The sequence below is a fragment of the Amblyomma mixtum genome, chromosome 7, assembly GCF_055824585.1.
Source record: "Amblyomma mixtum isolate Tamu chromosome 7, ASM5582458v1, whole genome shotgun sequence".
Lineage (NCBI taxonomy): Eukaryota > Metazoa > Arthropoda > Arachnida > Ixodida > Ixodidae > Amblyomma > Amblyomma mixtum.
The window spans coordinates 147,924,735-147,945,216 of NC_143018.1; the positions used below are offsets into that span (position 1 = coordinate 147,924,735).

The 20,482-nt window shown below is 47.5% G+C and overlaps 1 protein-coding gene across 3 annotated transcripts in view; it reads right to left on the reverse strand.

Moving 5' to 3' along the window:
• Positions 1–20,482, reverse strand: part of LOC149337815 (agrin-like) — a 353,629-nt gene that overhangs the window by 36,204 nt on the left and 296,943 nt on the right. For all 3 annotated transcript variants that reach the window (XM_089553543.1, XM_089553542.1, XM_089553544.1), the window contains exons 8-11: positions 18,494–18,731; positions 15,907–16,151; positions 13,198–13,591; positions 5,525–5,910 (exon numbers count right to left, since the gene is read on the reverse strand). In XM_089553543.1, the coding sequence (XP_089409669.1) occupies positions 5,525–5,910; positions 13,198–13,591; positions 15,907–16,151; positions 18,494–18,731 (1,263 nt within the window). The remainder of the gene's footprint in view (positions 1–5,524; positions 5,911–13,197; positions 13,592–15,906; positions 16,152–18,493; positions 18,732–20,482) is intronic.

Below are 20,482 nucleotides of genomic sequence, written 5' to 3' on the forward strand. Positions count from 1 at the left end.
GCAGAGCTCTATTTTAGCGTTTCAACAGCGTACACGAAGAAGCGCAGAGCTGCAAGTCCAGCCTGTTTTCGGTAAAGAAACCTCAATGCAACTTTCAGCAAAAAAGAAAAAAAAAGCGCGAGAGCTACGCATGTTAGACACCCTAAACAAACAAACACCCTCACACCCTCCCACTAGCTACAAGAAAGCTTTCATACAATGCCCTTTTCTATCCACAACTCCGCTACTGTATACTGCTTTGGGGAAATACCACGAAGTCAAACATCAATAAACTTGCCTTAATACAAAAAAGGGTCACCCGCATTATTGAAAACACATCATTTTTAGAACACACAGGACCCCTTTTTCTCAAACATTGCATTCTAAAAGTGCAAGATATGTACTCTTATAACCTGTTAAGTAAGTACACGAATGCAATACAATGAAAATCTGAGACAGTTCTGACCTTAGTTAGACTACAAAAAACAACAAATATCTTTTCATTTCGCTATCAGTCACCATGGCTCGTTCCATTTTCCCGTACAATGTACGGAAAACAACGACTAAAACACGCCATACCTCATGCGCTCAATGAACTGGATGAAAAACAAACAAACATTCTGCAAATGTCACACAAAGGAATTTTTAAAATTTTTGTTTAACCTGTACCGCGGATTTCTTTTTTTTCTTTTAATCTTGTTTCAAGTGTCTATTTTGTTCATTGTTCTGCACGTGACAATTGCCAATTGCCTGCTCTTTGCACAGTACTGTTTTATCAATTTTTGTAAAACTATGTGCTGTGCAAGTGCTTGCTGTCTGGGTGGCGGGAGCTTTGTCAAGCTGCAGCTAAGCACCTTTTTCTTCCGTCACCTTTCTTGCTCAAGCAAAATAAAGAAACTTCTTCTTCTTCTTCCTATAGCAGCGATCGTAAACAGCGGTTGGATAGTGAAAAATCCAGGGGAGCATTTTGTTGACATAAAGTGCGGTGAGGCGAAAGCCTTAAGCATGATGTTGCTGCTTGTGTCACTGATGTGTTGTTAAGATGTTAATAAGCTTCTCCTCTAAGAGTGAAACGGGACAGCATCTTGCAACGCTGCCAGGGTCCATAGAACGCCATCACCCGTTCGGTTCTACGCCTTGCTCGTCCGTAAATTGGTTTTTGAGGAAAGGAAATGTATTTGTCTCGCATACCTCGGTGGAAACCTGAACCTCGCCGTAAAGGGAAGGGAGGAAGATGGCAGTGAATGAAGACACCGTATTCACTAGACGCGCCTTTGTTCATTGCAAACCACCAAGCTGGCGTGGCGGCGTGGTTAGCATGCTCGTCTCGCACTCCGGAGACCGGGGTTCGATTTCCGAACACGACCAATTTCCTACTCGCTTTTATTTGTTTATTTGGTCTGACTGGAAAGGTTAATTAGGCTAATTAGGTAATTAAGCAACTAACTAAACTCATTCCCATGTACTTGGAGCATCACTACACGATCCCTTTAATCGGTTGCATGGTTACTAGCCAAAGTCCAATTGTCCCCGTTTGAAATTCGCGCAGGCGACGTCACGACCGTTTCGACCCATTGAAAAGACTGACATTTCTGTCCACAACAACTGCTTACAACGATGAGGAATTAAAGGCTTCCGCCTTAATACGCTTAGAACTTGGCCGGCCGTCAATCCAGTTCGCTGCAGCGGCGGCGTCGGGAATTACAAAAAGTGCCCCGAGCATCGCCTTCTCCGCAGTACTCGGTTGCTGGGACACCACGTGATGGCGCTCTACCAATGGAGTCGCGAGCGGCGTTTTGGAAACAGGCGCGCAACTCTGCTACCTTTGGTAGCATATACAGTACATCTAAGGAGTCGCACACCGATTCCAATATGCAAGCTTCGACAGGGGTGGTGGCGGGAGGGAAAAAGCGCTACAGCATCAGCGAGTGAGCGATATCAGCGAGATGCGCACCGGTCAGTAGCATTGCACACAAGCGATCCTATCGCCGCTTAGTGGCTGACTGCAAAGAAATTCTCACCTCGTAAGAATGCGGACAGTACTGCACAGAAAAGAACATATGCAATAGAGTGTGAGCGCATGGAGGAAAAAAAAATCCAGGTGCTCTTAAGTCTCCTTACGTGGCGAAATGCGATGCGAAAGCTGTGTGCTGTCCGCCACCTGCGCCATCTCCTGGGCCAGCGCCGCACTTTGCGAGGGTAGTTTTCAGTGGGTGCCACATCATGGCGCTAGGACTGGACGCCAAGCACGGAGGAAATTTACCGGAAACGGTAGAAATTTGGTATTCGGTCGACTGCGACATCTGTAATTCAACACGATCATAGTTGCTCATGTAGGCCTTAGTACCTACCTCGCAGATCTGTTTTAAGAACTGTGCCTTCCCTAGACGGGCCTTTATTAAGCTTCAAACGTCGAAGGGTCGCGGCGGAGTAAAGAAGGCGAAAGATAAGTGTGTACCAATGAGGCGAGACCTGTGGAAACAAGCCACAAAGAAAAAAAAGTCGTCGCGAAGTGGCAGCGCCCCCGTCTCGCACGCCGGCGGAGAGGGTTCGACTTCCACCTAGACCCCAATTTTCTTTCATATGATTGACCGTTCGAGCGTACACCTTTGCGGACAGGCTCTGCCTATAAGTACCGTCCACGCCACTCATAAGCCAAGAAAGGCTTTCGCCTTAAAAACTCGGGAGGGAGCGTCCTGCGATAGCATTGAAGCCTAGTCATGAAGAGTAAAAAGAAGAGATGCGGTACCCCATGATGACATGTGATGGCGCACTCGTATGCGTAGACGAGCGCGGCACCCTGATTGTACGCCCCGTCAAAAGTATACAGCCCAAGAGGTTTGGTTCTAAGGCGTTTAGGGAGGCTCCCTAGAGCATTTAGCAGTCGAAAGCTTGGGAGGACTGAGGACGCGAACCGATTCCTCTTTCGAGAGATTGCGGTCGCTGAGGATGCATTACGAGGCACGCTATAGGCTTTGCAAGCAAAACCTTCGGGCTGTATACTTTTGACGGAGGCTGTACATCAACTTCTTTGCTGTAGACGCCGGCGTGATTGGACCGCGCAGACGCGGACACTAAAACATACTAACACGAAAACATTAGGGACCGACTTGGAGAGCAAAAAAACGGCGGAGAAAACGGTTTTATGAGCACTTGGCTTGCGAAAGGTGGCAGCGTGGTGTCGCGCTCCCTCACGAGTTTTTTGAAGCGAAATCTTCACTACGGGACCTCGGGCTTTCTTCGCAGCGCTTGCGGATTTCACCTTCATTTGACATTCAGAGAAAGCAAAGCAAAGGAAAGTGCACAACTGGCCCCCCTGGGACAGTGGACACCGTATCACATTTATATGTTGTCAAGATCGGCCTGAAGCTCATTAACAGCTGTTATGTTGTTAGTAGGGCGATAGATCACACAGTCGTCTGCGAATAAGCGGATATTTGAGATGTTATTTGAAGATCATTATGATAAATTAAGAATAAAAGAGGACCGAGGACTGTGCCTTGTGGCACGCCTGAACTAACGGGGGACAAGGGGGAGGAGCCATTGTTAGTGTGTACGATAGGTTAGAAAGTCTCGTATCCAATTAAGAACTAAGTCATTAAGGGACAAGGATGAAAGTTTTGAAATAGACGTTTGTGGGGTACCTAATCGAATGCTTTTTTCAAAATCCAGAAACAAGGCGGCGATCGGGCTAGCTGAGTGTCGCGTGGGGCTCCCCTGCGGAAACCGTGCTGGTTGGTATAAAAGAAGTTGGTAACTAGAAGAAATTTTAGAATGTGGAAGTAAATTACGTGTTTGAATCATTTTGAACAAGCACTTGAGAGGGAAATGGGGCGGTAGTGATTAGCAGAAAACGAATTTTAATATTGTTAGAACTAGACTGACCTTCCCCACTTTCCAGTCATTAGGAACAACACCAGACGAGAGAGGCTGCTGAAAAATCTGCGATAAAATGACTCTAGCAGTATGTTTAGCTCTCTTCAATATTTTGGAATTAATGCTATCTATGCCAGCGGAGGATGTTAACTTCAGCGAATCGATTAGTTTTGCAATGCCGTTAGCGTCAAACGTTATCTCGGGCATAGGTGAGTGATAGGAAGGAGGAGAGTCAGGTAACTTACTGCCTGTCTCTGAGGTAAATACTGAACAGAAAGCAGTGTTAAGGACATTCGCAATTTCTTGTTCGGAGATAGGATTTTCATGATTGTCACGTAACGATAAATATTTTGGGGGTTTGGGGCTAGTAATCTTCCAGAATTGCCTGGGGTTAGTTCGTGTGTATAAAAAAAGCCACACAGAGCATTGGTATTGACTCAAAACTCTTTAATGTTTGTTCGTTCTTTCTTGAAAGCTGAAGGCACACGGTTTTGTTGCTCTGTTTTTGCGATGGAAGCTCGTGTAGCTCGTTTGATTGCACCCAGGCGGAGTCGATTCTACGTTGTTCCAGAGTGTTGCAGTTACTTTGCTCGCCGTATCTCGAAAGTCAAGTGTCAGCATTAAACTGAGCGCTGCCGAGAGCGGCGGGCATTCTCATGGAGGACCGCCGAGCACGCTTGTTGCTTTCGCTGCCGCCGAGTCATTCAGTTAACTCTGGGCGCAAGGCAGCCCAACAAACAGTTTCTTTAGAAAGCCTTCTTTCGCTGCCTTCCTCAGTGCCTGGTTTGTTTGTTTGCTTGTTTGTTTATGGGGTTTAACGTCCCAAAGCGACTAAGGCTATGAGAGACGCCGTAGTGGAGGGCTCCGGAAATTTCGACCACCTGCGGTTCTTTAACGTGCACTGACATCGCACAGTACACGGGCCTCGAATTTCTCCTCCAAAGAAATTCAGCCGCCGCGGCCGGGATCGAACCCGCGTCTTTCGGGCCAGCAGCCGAGCACCATAGCCACTGAGCCACCGCGGCGGCAGTGCCTGGTTACAATATTTTTAACGGTGCAAATTGGCACACTCACAAGAAAAAACAAAGAAACGGACAGTAAGAGCTCTTACTGTCCATTTCTTTCTTTCTTTTCCTGTGTGTGTGCCATTTTGAGCCGTTAAAAAATATTGTAACATGAACCAACAAGCCCTGCATCAAGTATCAGTGCCTGGACTGGCGAAACCACTGCGTGACAGTGTTTTCAACACGTTCTAATGACAGTACGATACTATATCAACGGTATATATTTAATCAAGACACACACCGCGGTTCCAAATTGTCTCTCCAGGCCTGCAGCGCCCCTTTTAATTAAGGACCTTTGTTTGTGGACTTGTATTTGTTTGGGGGCGGCAGAAAGTTAGGTGGGAGGATGAGATTAAGAAGTTTGAGGGAATACGGTGGCCGCAACTGCCGAAGGACAGGGTTAATTGGAGAGACGTGGGAGAGGCCTTTGCCCTCCGGTGGGCGTAGTCAGGCTGATGTTGATGATGATTTGTTGGAAATCGGGCGTTTTGTAATGTTAGTAAAGTGCGCTAGGATAAGTGCGTTCGAGAGTTTGCACAGCAAATTTTAGCTGAACCGGCTGGACTGACTTGTAAAACACTGTGTGTCCGGCCCACGCTGCTCACCTTGAGGTACCGCTTGGCGACCACCCGGTGGAAGCGGCCCATGGTGAGTGGCTTGGGGGCGCGCAGCAGCACCGGACCCGAGCCGAGGTTGTAGCGGAACTCGAGGTGGCCGTCGCGCAGCGCCAGCGACACGAAGTCTCCCGCTCCGGAGGCCGTCTGGCCGTTGTACAGCAGGAGTCCGTCGGGCGCGTCCGCCTTGAGCTCGAGCTCGAGCGAGAGTCCCGTGTAGGCCTGCAGCCGGTGCAGCTCCAGGTAGGAGCGGCCCGAAAACTGCGGCACCCGCAGGGGCTGCTGGGGCCAGTCCGGCGGAGGGGCGCGTTCCTCGTCGCCCCGGACGTCGTCCTCTTCGTCGTCCACGCCGGCCGGGGGACGGCCCTCCTGGGGCTCTGCGCCATTCGCGACACTTGAAGGCGATAACCCTTACAGAAAAACTGAAGGCACAGCGCACAAAGGACGGGACTAAGGAAGAGACAAACACAGCGCTGCGCTGTGCTTGTCTGTTCCTTAGTCCCGTCCTTCGTGCGCTGTGCCTTCAGTTTGAACAATGTACCACCTAGCCCAGACAAACACCTTACTGCTTACAAAAAAGTTTTAGACAGTCTATAGAGTGTCTATAGACTTCTGTCTATAAAGTCTATAGACTCTCTATAGACAAATCCTAGAGAACAGTCTACAGGCTATACAAATGCCATAGACAGTCTATAGATTTATGGACATACACTTTTAGTAGACTTCTGTCGATCGACAGTCTATAGACTATGAATAGACAAAAAGCAATATCTATAAGAAGTCAATGGAGTCAATAAGAAGTCTATAGACTGTCTATAGACCATTTTTATGAGGGAAAGGCGCTGCTTTCACTGAAGACGGCCATTTTATAGGATTAAGTACATGTATTTTTATTTATTTATTTTATTTTTATTTATTTCACCATGCAGATCATATTACAGATCCAAGCAGAACAAATACGTATTAGATAATACAGATACACGGGCAACAAGTAATATAAAAACTAAAAGAAAAAAGGCACGCAGGATGACTATGCGCTGACATTTTATCGAGTCAGAGAATTCCACTCGCTGATGGTACGAGGGAAAAAGGAAAATTTAAAAGTGTCAGTTCTAGCAAAGTACGGGGTAAGTGAACCGGGATGATGGTGACGTGTGATGCGTGGAGCTAAAAAATGATAAATAGGATGCAGGATCAAGCGCCAATTTGTTATTTATGGGAAAGAAAGAAATTCTCGCCGAATATTTTTTCTTCTTGCCTCAAGAGGTTGAATACGGTTAGATTTCATTAGCTCAGACGGAGAATCAAAAGGTGAAAATTTAGAATAAATAAATCTTACGGCTTTTCTTTGGATTCTTTCAATTTCAATTGAATTTTTTTTTATTTGGTACCTGCATCGCCTTTCAGCATTACAGCAGGGGGGCACTTTCACATTCAAAAAACAAAAAAAATCATGCACTTAACGCGTGAAAAAAGGCATCATTAGGCAGAACATTAACAATATGTGGCGGCAAAGCATTCCATTAGCGAACTGTTCGCAGAAAAAACGAATAAAGGAGTACGCCACCTTTAAAAGGAAATTCATGAAGCTTTAAATTGTGGTCTCTTCGCTTCCAGGCATAGAAAGGCGGCTTCAAATATTTTGATCCGTCTATGCCAGTCTTGGAATAGAAAATGTTATGCAAAAAATTTAATCTCAGATTTCTTCTTCGAGTTTTAAGATCTGGCCACTGAAGATTCCTTTTGCTTTCCGAGATACTGAGTGTCCTGGAATAGTTTCTAAGTACAAAGCGGACTGCCCTATTTTGAATTTTTTCCAATTTGTCAATAAGTTCTTGTGCGTGCGGGTCCCAGCACACTGATGCGTATTCGAGTACCGTGCGGACGCGAGTAAAATATAGCTGTTCTTTGAGATGCTGTGGAAGGTGGCTGAAATTTCTTCTTAACAAACCTAATATCCCAGCAGCTTTCTTTACGACGTAATTAACATGCTTTGACCACCTCAGGTCAGCAGTAAGATAAACGCCTAAGTATTTAAAATTCTGTTCTTTTTTCAAGGCCGCATGGTTTATAGTGTAGATATAAGCAGGGTAGGAGCGCTTCCTCGAAAAGGTGACGTGTACACACTTTTTATTATTCAGTCATGTCCCAATTATTACACCACATGGCTATCTTATCTAAGTCGTCTTGCAGGCTTTGCACATCAAGAGAACTATCTATAATTCTATAAATCACGCAGTCGTCTGCGAACATTCTGAACGAAGAAGTAACATCAGCGTTAATATCATTTATATGCAACAAAAAAAGAAGTGGCCCCAGAACAGAGCCCTGGGGGACGCCTGAAGTGACAGAATCATAGTTCGAGGAGCGACCACCAACAACTACACACTGCTGCCGTAGGGATAGGTATTCAGAGATCCATACAATGACTCTTTCATTCAAATTGCGCCATAAATGTCGCCATAACTGGCCTTTTTCGCAAGCAAATTGCGTGGAAGCCAAAACTGTTTTAGGTGCGGATCTCTGACGCCAACCCATATAGCCATTCACATCTAAACGGTCATCACGGAGCACTGTTCAGTTTCGACGCCAAAAGGTCTAATGAAATGGCGTCAAAAAGAAGCACCATTTTCAAATCCAATCTTAGAAAAATTAGAGATCCCTGTGGCGACCCGCATCGGGAGAATGCGAAAGCATCGACGCCTCCTCGGCACTCGTCGCCCCTCTTTGCTTCTCGTTTGTTTTTTAATTAATAAGTTAATTAATACTGTCACGTAGTGGTGACTGCAGTACGGCGAACAGGAAAACAGCGAGAATGGCTTCGAAACGAAACTCTTTGTTTGGCCTGACTTGCGCCCGCAAAGAACTGAATCACTGGGCTGCGGCGTAGCAACAAGCGTGCTCGGCGGTCGTCGAACGGATTGACCGCCGCTGTCGGCCGTGCTCTTTTTAAAGCTGGTAGCGAACCTTCGAGATAAAGCTTGGAAAGTTACTAGAAAATTCTGGCACAAAGTAGAATCGGCTTCGCCTGGAAGCGATCAATCGAGATAATTCTAGGTGCGTCTTGCGTCACAAACGAAGCGATGAAGCGGCGTGTCGGCAGCCTTGAAGCATGAACAAACAAACACTACCAAGCATTAGAAAGATTCGCGGCATTACTCCCCTCTCAGATATAACTAATGCACTAGCGTAATTATCTTATGCTTTATTTAAATATCGATTGATTTACTCTTATTATACCTCCTTTTATCTCAATCTACCACTTCGATCTTTCAAATTTGGCGCCGTGGTTGCTTTAACGTCCCCTTACTATAACCCCGTCCAGCCTATTGAACCGGCCAGTGGTTTTTGCTGATAATTAACTAATTATTTTATGTCAGTGAAACTTTTGTTCGAGGAATTATCACTCATCAAGCGCATTTCAATTAAATTCAAACTTTATTTTCACTTTTTGCCTATTTTTCACTATTCTAGTTAGTTATTGGGATTTAACGTCCCAAAGCGACTCAGGTTATGAGGGACGCCGTAGTGAAGGGCTCAGGAAATTTCGACCACCTGGGGTTCTTTTACGTGCACTGACATCGCACAGCACACGGGCCTCTATAATTTCGCCTCCATCGAAATTCGGCCGCCGCGGCCGGGATCGCACCCGCTTATTTCGGGTCAGCAGCCGAGCGCCATAATCAGTGAGCCACCGCGGCGGGGTATTTTTCACTATTTTGCCGTCCACGGCTGTTTTCCCGTCCACTCACTTCATCGACGACCGCGCTATTTCGACGTTTGTCCGACATAATTAAATAATAATAATTAATAATAGTAAATAATTAATTACGCTATCGACATAATTGTTTCTTTGCCCGGCATTCTCACGTAATCCTCTTCCGATTAAAACCGCTCATTTGATGCAACCTCTTCTGAGGACTTCACAACTGCTGCGGACACTTTTTGCGGACATGTTTTGCGGACACGTTTTGGTGACACGACCACGCCGACACAGCCTTGAAATGCTTTCGCATTATTAAACACAAAGACACACTGGCTGTTTGACAGCAACGAAACACTCTATATCCACTAGAAATATGGATGTTCATGTAGGAAGTTTCATAAGGGTAAAAGCGTAGCACAAAAGAGATGAGGGCTCGGAAAGACAGAGACACACAACGTCTTTTCGAGCCCCGAATTCAATGCGAGCCGAGGAAGTAGCGATAGCGCTTGCTGCCGCCCACGCCAATTCGAGAATCATCATTACGGACTCCCGAAAAGCATGTGATCATTACTTGGCAGGGGAGATCTCCCCCTTAGCTGCTTGCATTCTAAGACGGACTGCCACTGATCCAACACCCAAAAGAATCATTTGGGCTCCTGGCCACCAGGGCTTACGAGGTAATGAGGCCGCTGACGCGGCTGCCCGAGCGCTTACTCACCGGGCTCCTCATCCCAGCTCTTCTGGCTCGGAGACTAACCAGCCGCTGCTGCGATTCAAGGAAATTATAACGCATTATAGCGACATCCACCGCCTTTTCCCGGCCCCTGCAAAGGGGCTGAGTAAGACGGAGGAGCGAACTTTAAGGCGCCTGCAGACAGGTACTCTACTCTGTCCTGCAATCTTAAAGCATTACGATCCTAACACGGATGGGCGATGCCCACACTGTGGGGAGACCTGTGATATCTTCCACATGGTGTGGGCATGTACTCAAAATCGCCACCTCCCCCCTTCCCCTACCCCTTCCAGAGAGGCATGGGAGACTGCCCTTCTCAACTGCTCCTCGCTTGAGTCCCAAAGGGCTCTGGTGAAACGGGCTAGAGACGGGGCATTGTCATGCGGTGTCCCGGACTAGGGACGCCGACCATGTAGCGTGGCCACTCTGTGGCTCCCAAACTCTATTTCAGAAATTAAAAGTTTTCACCACCACCACCTACACAACAAATTTCACGCTTCCGTACATTTTAGAAGCACCAATCTTTGGCTCACAATCTTCCAGTATTACTCAACTAATTCAAACACACAGTAGGCTTCCATCGAAGAGAGCTGAGGCTTTTAAGGCGGTAGCCTTTAATGCCTCATCACTGTAGGCAGTTGTTGTCGGCAGAAATGTCACGCTTTTCAATTGGTCGAAATGGTCGTGACGTCACAGTGCGTGAATTTCAAAAGGGGCCAATCGTACTTTGATTAGTAACCATGCAACCAATTAAAGGGATGGTATAGTGATGCTCCAGGTAAGTGTAACTGAGGTTAGTTAATTGCTAAATTTTCCAATAGCATAATTAACTTTTCTAGCCAGGCCATATAAATAAATAAAACCGAGTAGGAAATTGGTCGAGTTGGGGAACCGAACCAGGGCCTCCGGAGTGCGAGACAAACATGCTACCACTCCGCCATGCCAGCTCGATGGTTTGGAATGTTGTTGTTGTTGCGGCTGACAGAAGGATGAAAAGGAAATTGCACGGGTCTGCCAACTGGCTTAAGCCGAGATAGAGGAGCACCGCTGCTACGTGCAGATAGAGGAGACTTAAACGATAAGAGGAAAGAGTGAAAGAAAAAGAAAAGACGCGCGTCGCAACAACCACGTCCGCCGCAGCGGACGCTGGCTGAGAAAAACGGATAAGCGGCCGTAGCCGCGCCTCCTCGTCACCACCTCCTCCCCGGTTTGGAATGAACTAAGGCGCGTCTACTAAATATGGTGTCTTCCTTCACTCCCATCTTCCTCCCTTCCCGTTACGGCGAGGTTCAGGTGTCCACCGAGATATGCGAGACAGATAATTTCCTTTCCTCAAAAACCAATTTACCGACGAGCAAAGCGTAGAACCGAACGGGCGATGGCGTTCTGTGGACTCCCTGGCAGCGTTGCAAGACGCTGTCGCGTTTCACTCTCAGAGGCGAAGCTTAAAGGGACACTGAGGAGAGCACTATTAATATATTTTTTATAGCAAAATCCGATAGTTCGGCATGTCATGACTTTGTTGCCACTTGGCCGGCAGCGAAAAATGCATTTATTTGTAAGAAATTTGGATTCGAAGTTGAAAAGGTTTTTCCCGCCGCTGTGATTCAAACTTGGGATTCGGCTATGACGACAGAGGACTAAGTGACGTGAAACATGACGTGACATGACGTGATGCAGACTCCGTGATTTCTGGCTGCCAGCAGTGCGGCCTAGCAGCAGCCGAAAAGAAAGCTACCGCCGGCCGCACGTTAAGGCATCTATCGGCTATTGCGGCCGTCGCTACAGTCGCTTCGCTTACGTTTGCACCGGCGTTTTGCGAGCGTTACGATGGATCTCGTTCTCGAAGTCGTCAACGAAGTTCTCGCAAATAGACACCTTTAGCATACCGTGTACCTTGATACCGCTAGCGGAATACCGGGAGCCCGCCTAACGCCGGCGAGCAGGCGCTGATTGGTCCCGATGCTTCGGGCGAGCGCGTAGCTGCCCGGCACATGGCGCCATCTGGCGACGTCAAGGAGATTTGCGCATGCATTGGCTGCGCCTCAGTGATTTGTGCTTCTCGTGTCCTACCGTTGCTAGAACCATTGGTTCTAGCAACACTGTTTTGTTATATGACGTCATGACGCTTGTACTTGCGAGTTTGGCCTGTGGCGGCGATACCTGTATTTTGGTTCTTGCTCTTTTCTACGTTACAAGAGCTTTGTTGTCAGTATGAGTGGCGTTTTTGTAATCAGGAGCTGGTATTCTGTCGATACAAGCCAACTTCAATTTCTCCTCAGTGTCCCTTTAACATCTTAACCACACATCAGTGACACAGGCAGCAACTCCGCGCTTAAGGCTTTCGCCTCACCGCAGTTTAGGCCAACAGTTCCAACAGGCCGCAGTTTAGGCCCCCTGAATTTTTTTTGTTTTTGGAACTGTAAAAAGCATTATGTTCTCTTGTAGGTGTTCGCTATTTTGTGGTGTAATTACTAGATTTTGATCCAAGTATTTTCGTTGTAATGCGTAATGTTAATAAGGTCATTGTTTTTCGACCTCCAATAAGCATTATGCTGTCTTGCGTACCTTTGCTGTTTTAGGATTAATTACTACATTTTTGAACCAATTATTTTTTTTGTAATCGGAATGTTGCTTTTACGTTTTGATTTGTTTATCAACTTTTTATTTGATGAATACTCCAGCCATACCTTGTATCTGTGCCGTCCATTTGACCGCTACTGTCATGTAGTAGTCTGCTGGGCCTCACTCAAGCAGCTTGTGCAGTTTTTCGCTTAGCTTCGATTAAACTCGCTTCGAGCGGCGATCCACCAAGCAAGAAAGTTGGGCTAGTTGGTTGGTAGTACTATTGTGAGACATTCCAGCGGATAAAAAGACAGGCACGAAGGTAGGCGAGACAGGACGACAGTTGAAGTCCGGCGTTCGTCCTGTGTCGTCTACCTTCGTCCCTGTCTTTTTAGCCGCTGGAATGTCTCACAATAGTACTACCAAGCAAACAGCGAGACAATACTCTTGTGGCGGTAATTCCGTACGCATCATTAAGCCCTGCTTGCGGAAGCGCCTGCGGATGGCGACACATATATTTCATGAATTTATGACCCTTCCTGGCTAGCATGGCTGTGTTTTCAGTGAAATTAGCATCTTTATTAATAGAAGAGGCAATCTACGGATGCAGACCAACACCAATTCGTATTTAGTGTTGTCTAGCACGGCGGTCCCACTCACCGTCAGTGGCGGCCGTGGGGCGAGTGCTGAGCGGAGGGAAACCCCCGGTCAGGGTCTCTCCGGGCCCCTCCAGCCAACCCTTGAACTCGGAGTCGAGGCTGGCGTCCCTGTGCGCCGTAGAGCGGCGCACGGGTCCCGCGGTGGGCGAGGGCCCCTCCTCGCAGGGGCCCGCGGCGCGCAGGGTCAGGTTGCGCTGCAGGCGACACACGAACTGGCGCAGCTGGCAGGCCGACGCGTACGTGTTGCCGTCGGAGCCGCAGACGGGCCCGCCCTCTTCGGGGCCTCCCGTGCACTGCTCGCAGGAGGAGACGCGGTCGCCCCCCGTCGGCGAGGAGGCACACCCGTGGTTCCCGAGTCGCGCCCCGGGCTCCGTGCAATCGGTGCATTTCATGCCCTGCGCCACACCGCCAGCTTCTGTACATTGGGTCCGATGTTTACTCCATTGGGTCATTGGGACCATTGGTACATTTGACATTGGGTACATTGGGTCCGATGTTAAAGGTTCTTACCTTTGGGCTAGTTGGTTCATAGCAAACACGTACAAGCGTAATACAGTGATACAAGTATTACGAGAACACAGGAGGAAGGTAAGCAATTATAGAGACGGTAATCTTTCTGAACATTGTCATGATTGTGCTGAAAAGAATAAGAAACCATGTAAAGCTGTCTTCAGCGCATGCAAGACTGTGGCCAAACACAGTTGTCAGGATGTTAGAGAAATAAGAGGCAGATTTGATTAGGAAAGCCGGTCCATACTGCTCAGCGCACCACCTGTCACACTGAGTGAAAAGGAAATAATGTTTTTGGGAGCGGCCACTTGATGTCGGAAGGGCTATCAGTTTGACGTCATGCTGCAAGGTGTATATAATTGTGATTGTGTGTCAATAAATCATCAGTGGGAAGTAAGCACTCGTGTTGTCCAAGTCTCTTTCTCTGTCCGTGTTTTTTTGCGCTTGCACGTGTCTGCGATGTTTACTGCTCGCTCTATTCACGACAAGGTCCTGCATCTTTGAACGGCACAAGAAATATGGACAGGACTAACGGACTAGCATTTCGGGAGAAAAGGGGCTATGTATAAGCGAACCATCAATTTAGGGCACCAGGGAGGAAAAGGAATTCCTGGTAAAGACAGACAGTACAGTATACAGAATGCGGAGAGGACTGCCGGTGGTACCGTGACTATAGGGAAACGTGAAAGGAAGAAAAGGGAGAGGTTGGGTGATGATGTCATAATACAATGAGTTAGATGGAGTGATCCGGGAAAATAAAGATTTATTTATTTATTTTATTTATTAAATTACCCTAAAAACCAGAGCAGACATTACTAAAAGGGGGGGTGGGGCATAACAAAGGTTTGGAATAATGGGAACACAAAATTCAGAGAATTCGCACATAAAATAAATGCTCCATTGCAGGCGACGTGTACTGCTCGTAAACATTCAAAGCCTAGGAAGCACTTAAAGCTATCGACTTTTGTGACGTGGTCACCGATAGACGTTACGTTTTCCGAGACTCAATTCGTGCAGCGAACGGCGAGAAGTGATGAGAGATAGAAAGGGTCTCCACGGGAAATAATCGGAAGTACTATCTTCTGGGGATCCAATCGCCGAAATACTTGATGGACTGGTGCAATGTGAGCGCAGGAAAGAATGATTGACTGTTAAAATGACTCTGAAAGAAAGACAAGTGTTGAATAAAGTTGCTTTTCTCGAGAAGTGGCAGGTTAACCGACCTTTCAATTTCAGTTACGCTTGATGTCCGTCAGCAGTTACAGTGTCCTTCAGTGCATTAAAGAACACTCTTTAGATGAACCGGGGATCTTTGCTTTCAAGAAGCTACCCAGTTGCGTTGAGCCTTCGTCGCCTGTCCAAGTGCTAGTAAGGGGCAAAATTTATATCCAGCTGTTTGCTAGCACTTTGCTCTATACATGTAGGTATGGTAGCATATGTGCTTGTGACCTACAGGTGTTTGTGACCCACTTCCGTTTGTGACCCATAAAGGAACAAAGCTTTGCTGATCGGGTAAGACCTGCGGAATTCGTTCAGCCCGCTACCACTGGAAACAACCTACATAGCTAGAAAAAACTTTCACGCGACTGAACCGGAGTTGGACAGAACGGCACACCTGGGTCTCGGCAACGAGTTATCTTTAGAACTAGTAACGACCTTCAGCATTCTAAAAAGCGGCGAATTAAAGGCACAATGGGAAGGTTACTACATAAAATCTATGCACGAACATGTGACTATAGTGTGCGGCACGAAAACCACCTATTCAAGAATGACCTGAGGGGCGAGTTGGTGCATGATGAAATGAACGCTGGCGCAACAAGGACACTAACAAGAAAGGGACATCACATGCGCACACTACTACAAACTGTCCATTACACGGAAAAGAGGCATAATTAAACATTCAGCTTAAGCATGCGACTCATCGCATTATCACTCCGTACACAACACATGGAATAAAAAGCAGCAACACCAGGATACCAGACAAGAAACCTTTAACCCCCGCAGATAAACTAACAGATTCCAATACAGATACTGATTCTGATTCTGATAACAGATTCTGATACAGTCCCTTCCTTGTTAGTGTCCTTGTTGCTTGTTGCGCCAGCGTTCATTTCACCACCCTTTGAGACCGCGGTTAAATGGCCGCTACCCCGGCGCGTCATTGCATAGCCCAGCTAAGCTGAGCGCGGCGAAAGAGTACCTGGACGCCGTGTTTGCAGACGCATCGGCCCGTCATCTGCTCGCAGTCGTCCCGCACCGAGCCCATGGGCGAGCACTGGCACGGGGAGCAGCCGTTGACGCCGTCGGCGATGCGGTGCAGCCCCCAGTACCCGGGCAGGCATCGGTCGCAGCGCAGGCCGCCCACGCCCGGTTTGCAGGCGCACTGGCTGCTCAGGGCGTCGCAGGTGGCCGCCAGCGATCCCAGCCGGTTGCAGTTGCACACGCCTGCCACCAGGGGGGGGGGGGGGGGGGGTGTTACAGGTGTTGGCGGCCATTTTGGTAATGCTTCCTGCTTTTATGAAACACTCTTTATGATAATCACCAACAAAAAATTGTACACTCATTTCCATACACCCTTCCATCGCATCCCCTTGTAGAAGTTAAGGAATATAAATACCTCGGTGTTACCATGACTAATAATCTAAGCTGGAAAAGTCATATTGCCAATACATGCGCATCCTCGTATAGAAAACTTGGATTTCTTCGCCACAAACTTAAAAATGTTCCTTCCCGGATAAAGCAGTTAGCAGACTACAGCTTCATAAGACCCAAACGAGAGTATGCTTGCACAGTCCCTTACACCAGGAAGAATATTGAGGCATTGGAGGCTGTACACCGAAGAGCCGTGCGCTTCATCTTTTCAAAATATCGCATATCTGACTCTCCTTCCAATTTAATGGAAGAAAATGCCACCCTGCAAGTGAATATACGTTGGAAAATCTGGAGACTAAAATTTCTATTTGTACTGAAAAACAAAAAAAACTTTCCATGAGTTCCAAACTTGAACTTGCACCGCTTACAACTCGTCCCAGAAGACATCATCATGCACAACTCCATATCAAGCTAAAATTAATGCCTTTAAGCATTTCTTTTAGCCACGTACTATTGAGGAATGGAAGAAGCTGCCTTATGATATCATCATGTCTATTGACTCTATCGACAAATTGTTGGCGTCTACCCCATAGTCGTGTTTTGCATTTATGTATGTTTTCTTGAAAGAGTTGAACATGTCTCATTGTGTTTTGCTAACGTATGTTTCACGCGATGAATTCACATTCACAATGATGTATTCTTTTCGCCCCTCCTCCTAGGGCCCACTTAGGGCTGTAGTATCGAAGTATATTATCTAAGTCGCATCCTTTTCCTGCATCTTTCATCAATAAAATAATTTTCGCTATCTTCCAAATGCTTAGAATCCATGCATCTTCCAACGAAGCATTGAGAATACTTGAGATGTCGCTTGTAAAATCCTGGGCTAAAATTTTAACCATACCAACAGTGACATCATCTTGTCCTGGAGCTGCAGGATACAACATTGCCAGGACGGAAAGGAGCTCTGATGCGTCAACCTCGGTATAATCCGAAGAAGATGAGATTGCGCACAAAGGGACGTTTCTCTGCGTCTGGAAACGTAACGCCAGTCCATGAGCAATACTCTCCACGGTTTCTTGAGCCTTCCGTGGTGATAACACTGTTGAAGAAGTTGGTGAGGGACTGGAGAACTCTTATTACGTTCCATGACTCTATACAGGGCGTTCCGATTACGAGGATTTGAAAGATAAGTGTTTAAGTTTTGGTTATACTCCTTATTGGCTTCCGCGATTGCTCTTTTGAAAGGTGCAGAGAAAAATTTGTAATTTAACCAATTAGCTGGACTGGTTGCAGGATAGCTTCTTCCAGGCCACTTTTCTGCTGCGATAGACCTTCTCAAATTCTTCTGTCTACTTGGGAGACGGCTGCCATATACATATACAGCGATATACTCCCGCGATATACACTGCACATCATAAACTACATTGCTTCATCAACTTCCGTCTGCGGCGCGAAGAGGCCAGATGAGCTCAGTCTAGATCAGAGTTCAACTTCACGTTAAAGAACCCCAGGTGGTCGAAATTTCCAGAACCCTTCACTACGGCGTCCCTCATTGCCTGAGTCGCTTTGGGATGTTAAACCCCAATAAACCAAACCAAACCAAACCAAACCAACGTTTAACTTCAGTCAAATATTGTCGCCAGACGTGTCGACGACTCAGCTTAGCAAAACCTTGAGTCAATCGGTCTAAGCACATGCGTTCGCACGTCATAATAGTTTAACTATGCCATTTTTTTGTTATTTTACACAATAAGTCCGTATCTGCTGCCACTACCAGCTCTAAACTCATCCCAAAACCGAAAAGAAGCTCCCTTGGTACAAGAAAATTTTCTCGCGCAGTAAGCGCCCAAACGGACGTCATTCGCAAGTATTCGAAGCAGTTGCCTTCGAAGGCCACAATTTGTCAAGCTGTCAAGAGCCCCAGTGGGGCTCTGAAATATTCCATACAACGACTATAACAATCCATCGATATTCCTGCAGTGCTCATACGGGCATGGAGCCATATGCATATGCAAAAGGAAGCCACATGCACTGCTTACGACTTTATGCGCATTATATAGAAATTGCATGAAAACAATATGAAAGCCATCCGGAAAGCATACGTATTTCCATATGCGTGTCCCTGCAAACACTTCTGATATGGAATCGGTATACGATATAGATTGGATACGACCCGCTCATGTGGAGCCACTCACTGGGGCATCCCGCTTGGTTGACGCCCAGCGCGGGCGTCACCCCGTCCGAGCAGCACCCGAAGGCGCTCTGGGCGCACGTCTTGGGGCCCTTCCTGCCGGGCGAGCCGTGGGTGCACACCTCGGGCCCCTCGGCGGGCCGGATGTCCTTCTGGCGGCGACAGGCCTCCTGCTGCACCTGACAGGTGCCCGGGTACCAGAAGCCGTCCGTGGCGCACACGCGGGGCGCGCCGGGGCTCACCTGCAGCAGAGGAGGAGACGCTGTCTTCCTGACTATTTTTGAGGGGAAAAAGGGTCGGAGCCGAGCTTCGTGTATGCCGTGAAACCAAATGGCGAGGTCTGCGCATGCGCGAAACCGAGTGACGTCACGCGCGGCGCAGGTGGCCGCAGCCGCCGCCGCGCCGACTCCGCCACATTACCTTTCGGCGCAGCCGCACGCTACTGCGCTTGTGCGCCGCCTCCTCACCGCCGCTACTACTGCGCGCTCGCCTCCTCGCCACCGTTGACCTTTCGTTGCAGCCGCGTGTTCACCACAGTTGCTACGCATGCGGGAGGAGGGCTATATAACGCGCTTGCCTTCACCGTTATCGTGGTGCTCCCAGTGCACTGTGCGCGAACTGCGACAGCCATGACGTCAAACCAAGCATAACTGCAGCTTTTCGCTTGTATATTCTGGCTTAACCAGAGCTAAGGCGCTGCCTATTTTTTGGGGGGGATAATGCGCTATACACGTACAAAACGAAAAGTGAAACGACAGACACGAGAGAAGTGTCCGTCGTTTCAGTCGTCGTTTTGTCCGTGTGTAGGGCGTTTTCGCCCTCAAATGTACAACCAGCGAGCCCACATTGCTGCCTTGCCTTGGCTACTTATCGCGCGCTGCCGCCTGCCACTAGGCGGCGAAGGCAGGAATGGTTGTGAAATAATAAGCCTGGAGACGCCCGAATATTAAGTAAACGTCACCATCAACACTCGGACTATGCGCATTGCAGGACATAGACCTGTCCCATATAGTTCCAATTATAACCCTGTCCTATGACAGCTGCGACCACACTATAGCTGCAAACTTTAATGTCATCCACCCATCTAACTTTCTGCCACACCCTGCTGCGCTTTCCCTCTCCTGGAATCCACTCCGTTCCCATTAAGAACTATCTGTTATCTTCCGTTCGAATTACACGCCCTGACCAAGCCCACCCAATTCTTCATCTGGCTGCGTAGTATTCAAGTTGAACCCTTTTCGTTAGCCACCACGTTTCTGCCTATAGGTGGGTACTGGTAAGATACAGCTGTTATGTTTAGACCAACCATACCCCTCTAACTGTCTAAGTCACTGATTATGCTTTGCATTGCATTGCCCAGGGGAACTTAGCAAGGCAATATGAGCGAAACCGGAGATTACTGAGGTACTGAGGTACTCTACATTAACTCTTATCCTCAATTGTACCAAATATAGGCTTTTTTATACCTGCTGTAAAGAGGCGTTCAACACCAATAGAGTGATACATTGTCTCCCTGCCTGAAATCCTTCCTTATTGGAATTTTACTGCTATTTTTCCCAGTTTTTCCCAGGTATTTCCCAGTTTTTTTTTTCATAAGGCTCTTTTACACCCCGATTCCGTAACATTTCCATGACTGCTTAGATTTACAGAGTAAATGTTTTCGCGTAATCAATGAAGGCTATATACCGGGGTTGGTTATGCTCTGCGCGTTTGTCTACCACATTACTGATACTTTACTAAAGTCGGCCTGATAATTTCGTTGATTGAAGTCTAAGGTTGCCCTAAGTGGAGAGGTACAATATTTCGCTGGCTGAAATCCTTCGTAATTGGAATTCTGCTACCTTTTTTAAGGGGGGCTTGGAGTATTCGGCTCCGTCGCCTCATCATCATCATCAGCCTGACTACACCCACTGCACGGCAGAGACCTCTCCCATGTCTCTCCAATTCACCCTGTCCTTCGCCAGTTGCGGCCACCGTATCCCCGCAAATTTCT